General features: G+C 42.1%; 1 protein-coding gene across 1 annotated transcript; it reads left to right on the top strand.

The window, feature by feature from the left end:
- Nucleotides 1-2003: 2003 nt before the first annotated feature.
- On the top strand, nt 2004-2909 carry LOC126506114 (transcription elongation factor 1 homolog). The gene has a single exon (XM_050149421.1). The coding sequence runs from the start codon at nt 2069-2071 to the stop codon at nt 2318-2320; it is 252 nt and encodes an 83-aa protein (XP_050005378.1). The 5' UTR covers nt 2004-2068; the 3' UTR covers nt 2321-2909.
- Nucleotides 2910-10973: the final 8064 nt, after the last annotated feature.

Raw genomic sequence — 10973 nt, 5'->3', positions numbered from 1 at the left:
TTAGCTGCAGAGAATCTTCTTCATTGTTAATATGGTAATTTCCCACCTTGCCTGGGCAGAGAGATCTTTGTGTTGCAGACTTGGCGCTGGAGAAGGAGTTGAGATTCCTATGTCTTGACCCACAGGCAAGAGAAAGTGGTCTGAGACTCTGGACCTGACTTGAGCACATATGAGACCTCAAAGTCCACCTCCTATTGTTATGACATATTTTCTCCAAGGAGGCCATACCTACTTCAACAAAGCCACACCTCCTGAGAGTGCCACTCCCTATGAAATTATAGGGGCCAATTACATTCAAACCACCACACATAAGTAAAACAAACTTAAAATACCTTTGAAAACACAAAAGACCTGAGATAGTCAAAACAAACCTCTACAAAAGAAGTAAGGCTGGAGGCATTACCGAGTCACCACATCTGGCTTCAAGTTATATTACAGAGGCAGTAATAAAAATAGCATGCTACTAGCTCAAAAATAGGCATGTAGACCAATTGAACAGAATGGAAGACTCAGGCATGAACACTCAGGGCTATAAATGTCTTATTTTTTGTAAAAGTGCTGGAAATACTCATTGGAGAAAAGACAGGCTCATGTCCACAAGTGTAGATCGTTATTTCTCATACGCACAAAAAAATCAAGTATACTAGGATGGTAGCAGGGACTCAGAAAAGTGATTGTGATACTGAGGGAGCCCTGAGGCCAGCACTGGCTTTGGTATGCTAATTGACACCATGGGTAAGCCATTTGTTCATTCTGCCTGTGGTAAGGGAAATGACTCCTTTCTGTAGAGGGGCAGCAGCTGGCCTTGGTGAGTTCCCTGGGTCTGAGAACTCAACTTATCTATAGGAGTTAAAACCGGTCTCGCTGAACATAGCGGACAATGAGGACTACTGAGACCTCAAGAACAATGGCAATAGGTTTTTGATCCTACTGCACCTATTGGTTTTGTGGGAGCCTAGGTAGTTTGGATGCTCACCTTACTAGACCTGGATGGAGGTGGGTGGTCCTCGGACTTCCCACAGGGCGGGGAACCCTGATTGCTCTTTGGGCTGATGAGGGAGGGGGACTTGATTGGGGAAGGGGGAGGGAAAGGGGAGGCGGCTGGGGGGAAGAGACAGAAATCTTTAATAAATAAAGAAAGAAAAATAAATAAATAAATAAAAAGATAAGGTGAGTCCACGTCTGGCTATTTGGACTGTCTTTTGGAGTCTGGGAAATTGAAGTCTCCTTTTTTTGAGTGTGTATTCTCACAATTCTCAGACTCCTCCTCTTTTTTGTGCCTTCTTTTCGTCTGCTTTTTTGTGCCTTCTTTTCGTCTGTAAGTCCTGTCTTACCTCTACCTGTCCAGCTATTGGCCAGTCAATTTCTTAATTAACCTAATTACAGTGACATATATTCACACATGTAAAGGAATAGTCCACATTTCTTACCTTTTGTTCTAATTAAAAAGGGAACATTTTACATTTAACAAAATAAAATTATATACAACAAATCAGTTATCAAGTAAGAATTACAGTTATAATATGCAGTCCATTTGTATTTGAAAAAATAGAGAAAATAATCCATCAGCTGTCCTCTCCTGACGATTCCAGAGTTTTGTACCTAATTTGCTTTCTACCATGATTAGGAAGAAATGTAACTATCAACCCCATCAAAGACCTGAGAAGAATACAATATTACCTGAGTAAACAGGAAGTGCAGAACAAGGGACTTCCTAAATTAAGAGATGACAGAAATAACTGGCTACCTGGACATCACCTATTTTCTTTTGTAACGTTGGGGCATCCATCTTCAACCTATAGGCCTAGAATATCTGACAGACATTTTTGAGAAGGAGGAACTTTCGAAAAACTTTCTTACCTTGTCTTGACAAAGTTTGGCAGTCACTTTCTTTTGTGTCCTACTGCTCCAATTTGGACAGTACACTATCAGCAATTGAAGCAAGTACAGTTTCTTGCCCAAATGGCTAGCTTTTACCATTAAAAAAAAAAAAAAAAAACTCCGTCTCCTGGGTGTAGCGGCTTTGGCTGCGAGGCAGGCTTGGTACAGGTTTCATCCCCCTGCAGCCATGGGACGAAGGAAGTCTAAAAGGAAGCCACCCCCCAAGAAGAAGATGACAGACACCCTGGAGACCCAGTTCACTTGCCCCTTCTGCAACCATGAGAAGTCTTGTGATGTGAAAATGGACCGTGCTCGCAACACTGGAGTTATCTCCTGCACCGTGTGCCTAGAGGAGTTCCAGACACCCATTACATATCTGTCAGAACCAGTGGATGTGTACAGCGATTGGATAGACGCCTGCGAGGCAGCCAATCAGTAGCAGGAACAAGGACCTGCCCCTCAACAGTCCCCGACTTGGGAGCCAATCCAGAGACATTCCAGGGTGTAGGTCCAGAGCTGTGACAGTCCTCCCTCTGTGTATGGAGTAGACGTGTGTGTGGCTGTAACAGTGGCCCTGGCTGCCTGTAGCTGGCGTGGAGGTGAGGGGTTGCTGGGTCTCACCATGCTGCCCAGGGTGGCCTCAAACTTCAGAACCTTATGTCTCAAATGACTCTGAAAGCCTTTGAGTTGCACCCTTCTTCAGCTCCCGGCCCTGCCCCAAAGCTTTAGGTTCCTGGCTCCCCTGGTGACAGTTTCTCGACATCCCAGGCAAGGAATAGCTGTGGGACCTCCAGTCTCCTAAGCCACCTTACCAGCACCTTGCCCTCGGGGAACTAACTGGACTTCCCGTTCTTCCCACCTCCTTGTGCTTGTGACCTGGGAGTCAAGGCTGCTGACCAACCAGATCCCTTGGCCGGGCTTTGCCGGGTGCCCATTTTCCTCTTCGATTGCTTTTGTAGAAAAGGTAGGGGCTGGTTCAGTGACAGCTGTCACTCACAAACCCGACAATAAAGCAGCCAGTGCAGAAAAAAAAAAAAAAACACTCCATAAGGAGGTTCTTTGATTTCCATCATCTACTTTTGAAGTATTTTGGTTCTGTCAAGAGCAAGGTTATCTCATAGTCTTGAAAAGACTTAGGTTATTAAACACTTTAAATGCCATATTCTGTAGGTCTTTGAAGAGTTTAAAGACAATATAGCTATCTAAATATATCTGTTTAAACTTGAAAAATACCTAATATGACTACAAGTTTGATTATTATCAATGACTATTAACCTGTATTTCTTTTTTTAATATTTATTTATTTATTATGTATGCAATAGTCTGTCTGTGTGTATGCCTGCAGGCCAGAAGAGGGCACCAGACCCCATTACAGATGGTTGTGAGCCACCATGTGGTTGCTGGGAATTGAACTCAGGTCCTTTGGAAGAGCAAGCAATGCTCTTAACCTCTGAGCCATCTCTCCAGCCCTAACCTGTATTTCTTAACTGTACATTTTAAAATGAGTTGCATAAGCACAATACCCCAAACAAAAGTAGAAACATACATATATTATAGCAAAATAACTGTACATTTGTATAAATAAACCAAAATCTATAGTAATATAAAATATTTTGAGATTAATATTTTTGGAGTAAAGTAGATTCAATAATATACTCTTTTACTGTCATTTCTGTATCATATTCCCCTTTTCTCCTTTAGAAAGAGATCTTTGAATTTAATTCTTTTGTTTACCTATTTTTCTGACTATGACCATTAACAGTTTATAACCAACCCTACTTAATTGATAACAAATTTCCATAACCCATTTTTTGGGAATGTGGGTGCTATTTTCTTTAAAATGCTTCTTGTTGTCCAGGGGGCACTGTCATCTTTGGGGAAATATTGAGAAAATTCAGGATAAATGGTTACATCTTGGCTGGAGTAGTCTGTGAGGCTGGATCATCTCAGCCAGCAGCCTTGAAGCTGTTCTGAAGGCAGAATTCAGAAACTGGAACAGAGACCTTCTGGAATATTGGATCACCTGGGTCATCTGTTTTCATTGGTGTTTGGTCCCTTTATTCTGAAAAAGCAAAAACTTTTTTTAATTATTTATTTATTTATTATGTATACAATATTTTGTCTGTGTGTCTGCCTGACGGCCAGAAGAGGGCGCCAGACCTCTTTATAGATGGTTGTGAGCCACCATGCGGTTGCTGGGAATTGAACTCAGGACCTTTGGAAGAGTAGGCAATGCTCTTAACCACTGAGCCATCTCTCCAGCCCCAAAAGCAAAAACTTTTAAAGGTAACATTTGTTACTATCATGGAATATGTGGTGTATACAAGTCATTTAAGATGATTTCTTGCTTTATGTTTAAACAGGTAAAATATATGTCATGTGTTTTGTAGTTTTTATGGGTGTAGGGATAAGTCCCACCCCTTAGGGGGCGTGTTCACCTCAGGCTAAAGTTTGCCTATAAATTTGGCGAGCGTGCTCCCAGCGCTCGCTTCTGCTTTCCTGGTCTCTGCAGGAACGGTGGTTCTGTAAGTCTATTCCTCCATTAAAGCTGTCTATATTTTGACAATCTGTCTGCATTCTCTTATGCCGTTACATATAGGTTTATTTGTTTATGTCTGTAGCTAGGATTTTAAGGGCAGGGGGAACTCTTCCCTGATCAAACATGATCCATATCAACCTGGAATGAATCCACAACCGCTCATTTCATGTGGAAATAAAAGTATGGCCTCTCTTCTATGGGGTAATGCTCTTGTACACTGCAAATATTTGTCACTCATATTGATTTAATAAAATGCTGACTGACCAGTAGCCAGGCTGGTTGTATAGGCAGGGCGACCAGACAAGGAGAATTCTGGGAAGAGAAAAGGCAGAGAAGCAGTCACAAGCCACATGCAGAGGAAGCAAGATGAGAATTCCCTACTGAGTAAAGGTACGAAGCCATGTGACTAAAAATAGATAAGAATTTTGGGTTAAAAGTTGGAAGAGCTAGTTAATAATAAACCTGAGTTGATAGGCCAAACAGTTTATAATTAATATAATCACATCTGTGTTTCTGTGGACTAAAAGACTGAAGGGACTGGGTGGGACAGAAACTTCAGTCTATACCTCTCCCTCAAGTAATGTTTCTTTTTATTTCCATTTTGAAATCAAGACATTTGAAAAAAAATTATAGGTTGGCTTAATCCAACAGTTTTCACAATCCAATTTGTCTTTGCAGTTGCTGTTCCTTCATTAGCAATCAGAAACTCTAAAGACAACACAATAATATATATATATAATCCATACTCACTGTGTTTTTCCACCTTTACATAGCTTTTATTTATTTTCATTTTGTTACTTTATTTCTTTTTTAGGACTTTATTTTATTACTTTTAAACTATTTTAATCTATGACTGTATATACCCTTTCTCTTCTCTCTCCCAAGGCTAGGTCTATTTTTAAACACACTGTAACCTGTTTGTAGGTTTCTTTTATCTGGACCTGTCTTTACTGAACAACTGTAATGGTTTTTGATTGCATGAGTTGACTCTTAAATGGCACAACTCAGTTTAGCATATGAGTTGGTGAATGGCATTGGTGAATGACTCCTTCCCTTGCTGCCTGAGATCTTAGCCTCATGGTGCAGGCACCAGCAGGAGCCATTTTACCGCCCCAGCTCTGGAAGTTGTTGGGTCCTCACTGTAACCAAATAGCAAGAAGCTTGCTGCTCATAAACCTCATTTAAGTGTTTGATAAAAGTGTTTACGGTAGCCATGTCTCTCTTTGTCACTAGTATCAAGCCTACCAGAGAAAAGAGTTATCAGAAAGTCATGTTTGGCTCTATTTTTGTATGCTTAGACTCATTTTTTTTTCAAGCTTTGTTAGGTCTTATATGAAAATTCCAGCCCCATGTGGTGTAGGAGGTTCTTTTGTTCATGTATTGCTTTCATTGGTTAATGAATAAAGAAACTGCTTTGGGCCTGATGGGGCAGAACTTAGGTAAGTGGAGAAGACAGAACTGAATGCTGGAAAGAAGGGCAGATTGAGAGACGCCATGGATCTTCTGCCTGAGACGGATGCCAGTTAGAATCTTGCCGGTAAGCCAAAGTCACGTGGTGATACATAGATTAATAGAAAAGGTTAAATTAAGATGTAAGAATTGGCTAGTTTCTTAGCCAATAAGAAACTAGAGTTAATGGACCAAGCAGTGTTTTAATGAATACAGTTTCTGTGTGGTTATTTCAGGTGTAAGCTAGCTGGGCATCCAGGACAAACAAGGGCTCCCTCCAAACACCCATGTTGAAAAGTCAGGGTGGGTGTTGCAAGGAGGGCCCACTTGTTCGCCTTAGCCACGCAGCTAGTTTAGCCCTTGAAATATTCACACAGAAATCGCTTTAATTAAATCAGTGCTTGGCCCATTATTTCTAGCCTCTTATTGGCTAACTCTCACATCTTGATTTAACCCATTTCTATTAATCTGTATATTGCTATGTGGCAGTGGCTTACCAGGAAAGATTCTAACCAACATCTGTCTCAGGCGGAGGATCCATGGCTTCTCTCTGACTCTGCTTTCTTCCTCCCAGAATTCATTTCTGTCTTCTCTGCCTACCTAAGTTCTGGCCTATCAGGCCAAGGCAGTTTCTTTATTCATTAACCAATACAAGTAACACATAGAAAGAAGGTCCTCCTACACCAGGTGGGGGCATAGTTTAGCCATTAGGGAAGTTAGAGTGTTCTGTGGACAGAACTTGATAGTTGGAAGTCCTCAAGGGAGGGGCCTAGCCACTTGTGACTCTAGGGGCTTACACTTAATACATACCATTCATAAGGGAAATAGAAACTCCACTTTCAGAAGTGTATGGGGAAAGGGGTCAAGGAAAAACATACTGCCCCTGACTAGATCCGAGACCTGGGCCAAGGAAAAGCACCCTGAACACCCTGAACCTGACTTAACCCCAAGACCAGGGCTTGAAATCTCACAATTCTTGAGTTGGCCCCAGAGTCAGGCTGTAGAATTCCACCTATTTCTGAGCACAGAATCCCTTTAATCCCTGAGGTCCCTGAGCTTGAAATACTGCCAATCCCTGGGCATGAAATTGTACCAATCCCTGAGCTTGCCCTAAAATCAGACCACAAAAATCCTCCAGTCAGTCCCAAGCTACCCTGGAAAGCCACACACCAAACCTAAGAAACCCTGTGTAAGTTCTGTACTCTGTCCAGTTTGCTGCTATTTCTTTGCTGAGGCAACCGCCCTCCTGGATTCTTCTTTCCCAATAAATCTCTTGAATGAGGTTTGTTGTGCAGTGTGACACTTTCCCTGGAGCCGAGCCCAGCTGTAACAACTTTCACCAAGCTGGAGCAGAACAGATTTGTAACACCTTCATGGGGAAACGTTCCCCTAGAGGAGCAGAGTTATTACATTCCTAGGGACCAGAGCAAAGCGGTAACACTTCTCCAGAGCAAAGCAGAGAAGAGTTGTAGCAACTTCTCCGGGGAAACCCCAATCTGCCTGAGCAGAGTTGTTACGCTTGCATTGGGGAACCCTTTTCCTGGAGTAGAGCTCTAAACTGTCAAGCTTACAGTGACTTTGTGGTGTTCCTTGGCTCCTAACTGCCAGGTTACCTTTCCATCTGAGCTGTAATGCTTACAAGAGCTGGTATTTAACACAAAACAGCACAGGAAGAATTCTCTCTGGGTATGTACTTTATACTGCGAGATAATTATAGTACAGAGTACCCTGTAAGGATCTTGCAGGTTTGTACTATTCTAGAGAAAAATCACAGTCAAGGTGATTACTCATCAGCTAGAAGATAATGTGATTAAAAAGAAAAATCAGGAAAGTGAAATAAAATCAACCTAGACATATATGTATGAACAAAAATATATATGTAGGAAATTTATTAGAATGTTTTACAGGATGTGATCTAACTAGTCAAATAATGGCTGTCTACCAATACAACGGTCAAGACCAGAGTTGTTCAGTCCATGAGGCTGGGTGTCTTGTATGATCTTTAGTACTTGCCAGGATCCCAAAGTTACATAGACTGCCAGCAGGTGTGGCCCAGAACTTCCCAACTCAAAAGATCTGGGTTAAAGGTATATTTTCCTACCCTAAAAAAAAAAAAAAATCCAGATCAAAGGAGAGTCCATCTACTTCAAGTAATTTATTTAAGAAAAGACCTTCATTGGTGTACCAAGCCCCTTAGACCTCAGTTAATTTCAGATGTTGTCAAGTTGACAACTAAGAACAGTCATCAAAAGCTTCAAGAGGAATTTTGGATTCAAGCATTCTGACTCAGAACTGTTATTCAACACTACACTGGAGGAGGTCACAGAGATCAGATCAGACTGGGTAATACTGTGCATCATGACACTGAATTTATTTTTAAGAGTAAAGAATTAATGGGTTTACTGAAGAGGGGTTTTCATAAATTCACTTGTGTTTTCCCAAGAGTGATCACTGCACAGTAGTGGCATCAAAGACTGGGGAGGAGGCTGGAGCTGATGTACACATGCACTTGGGCCAAGAGAGGCACTGGGGGCAAAAGAAAAATTAATGGTAACCAAAAGAAAACTGAGAAAAGCTAAAGATGGAGTGAGGAGGGGAAAACACTGGCAACCCACTGCATTAGCTCCCTGGGGGAGCCAAGGACACCAAATGTAATGACTTGAAACCACATCGGCTCATCAGCTCACAGCTCTGAAAGTGTGCATTAGTTACTGTTCTCTTGTTGTGACAAAGCACAAAGTCCAGAAGTGACTCACGGAAGGAAGTGTTTATTTTGACCTCTGTTTTCAAAGCAATACGTTTCCACCATGGTGAAGAAACACAGCAGTGAGAGTCAGGCATGATGGCAGGAGGCTGAAAGCTCATATCCCCCGACTGTGAGCACACAGTAAGTGGGGTGAATTTACCAAGTCTCAATGCTGGCCTCCAGTGGGGTACTTACTCCTGCAAGGCTCCACCTCCTAATTTTCCAGCACAGTACCACCAACTGGGGACCAAGAGTACAAATGCCTGACTCTGTGGGAGAAATTTCTAAGTCATACTACCTCAAGGACAAAGTTCTAAAACAAGCTAAAACAAGTTTATTGAGTGGGGTTCCTTCTGAATATTCTGGGGATTCTGTGTGCTTTTTCTAGATCCAAGAAGATTTCTTTCTCCACTTTCAAAGCCGAGAGCACAGCTCATTCCCTTCTGCTTCTTCCCAGCCACCCTGTCACAAAAACATGGACAACTGGATTTGTTTATCTAGATATCCTAAGATGATCTTTCTACAGAAAATTTTTTACCTTAATTCTCTGTTTCATGGAAGTAGGCTGATTTCTGGGTTCTCCCATCATCCTGCCTGTGAAATCTCTAAGGGTGTACTTCAGTGGCTAGGCAGCTTGGGAGATAAAGGAACACCACAGAAAGATCCACAAAGATGTGATAACTTTAGCCCATCTGATAACATCAAGTGCTTTCCCGACTTCTCCCTTTTGGCTTTAGGTAGGTTGTGTGACTTCCATCACAAATGCAGCTCAGGGACTGGGGGAATAGCAAATCGGTAATGTGTTTGATGTCCAAGCATGAGGAACTAAGTTCAAACTCCAGAACCCTTGTAAAATGAAGCAAGGCATGAGGGCAGACAAATGTAGTCCCAGAACTGGGGAAGCAGAAGTAGGTAGATACCTTGAGCTTACTGATGACAGATCAGTGTAGCAGAACTGACAGGTGCCAGCTGCTGAGAGATGCTATCTCCTAAAATAAGATGATCATGTTCCTAAAGAATAATACTAGAGATTGAACTCTGTCCGAAACACATATATATGTGCATGTGTGGGTGTGCATACACATAAACACACGCACATCATACACATACACATTTACTGTTGCATAAAGGCAGACTGACAGACAGACACACCCCTCACCCTTACATAAGCACACATATATATATACACACACACACACACACACAAAACCAAACACACAGCTGAATATAAGCAGAATGCCCTTCAGCCTCCACCCTGCTCACTTTACCCTCCTGCTAGAAGCAGTGACATCTTTACACTTGCCCTAGAAGGCAGATGGACTCTTCTCACCGTGCTGGGAGTTAATAGCAATGCTACCCACTTGAGGAAGACATTTGAGGCAATATTTAGATAAGCCGGGAAATAATATGATTGTGACCTGATGTCACAGTCTGCAATTCAGGAGTGCTGGCAGTTGTCTCCCTGCTCTATCCCCCCTTTGACCTTTTCTCTGTAAACGACACGCAGTAATTTGCTGAGGCAAAAATTCTGTTTCAGGCCTGTGTGCTCTTCTGTGGAACAACAAAAAGTACCTGTTTGAAGGAAAAGTCATTCCCTAGTTTTGTTCTCATAAAAGTTTCATAGAAGCCAACTAAAGTTTAAGATCTCCCAGAGGACAAATAAAGATATTTCTCAGCAAATGTAGAATCGCAGTTTCCATTGGTGCTCGGGGATTTTACACACAAATGCAATTTTATTTTACATTTAAAAGAGGTGAGTAAATAGACGAATCAATTTGAGTTGCTCTGAAATTTCATACCGGGTCATTAATTTTAAAAGATAGAACTTCAATAATTTTTAAGAGAACAGAGGCCCAAGGGTAAAGACAAAATAATCACCTACAAATTCTGAGTTTTCAGCAGTTTCAGATCAGAGTAAGGAGGAATCTAAAGTCAGTGTCTTAGAGTCGTTCTCCACTGCACCGTTTAGCTCTAAGTGTAGGTTCACAGGGAACAATCTAGTGCCAATGCAGAAACGGCCTCTCTTCTTGCAGCACGCAAACCTGCTTTGTGTGCTGGCTCCCAACAAAGATTAGGAAGCTAGAGTAAAACAAACACCTGTCCTCTGACCCGCCCTGAGCTTCAGATTTGAGATGGGCGATGGTGCTTGCAGCCGTTGCTGCAGTGGAGACAGAGGTACGAACATCAATATCGGTTCAGTAACAGCACAGGGTAGAAGTGTTCAAGCAGCAGTCAGCAAACAAGAGGGAGGCAGGAGAGGACTTCACAGACCAGAGGATATTCAGACTGAATGGTGAATTCATCAGAGGGCAGAGGGCTCTCTGGAAGAAATGTGCACCAATCGTTACCAACTGAATA

The sequence above is a fragment of the Alexandromys fortis genome, unplaced genomic scaffold, assembly GCF_014885135.2.
Source record: "Alexandromys fortis isolate MF-2015 unplaced genomic scaffold, M_Fortis_MF-2015_v1.1 scaffold_48, whole genome shotgun sequence".
Lineage (NCBI taxonomy): Eukaryota > Metazoa > Chordata > Mammalia > Rodentia > Cricetidae > Alexandromys > Alexandromys fortis.
This window is presented reverse-complemented; position numbering and strand designations above follow the sequence as displayed.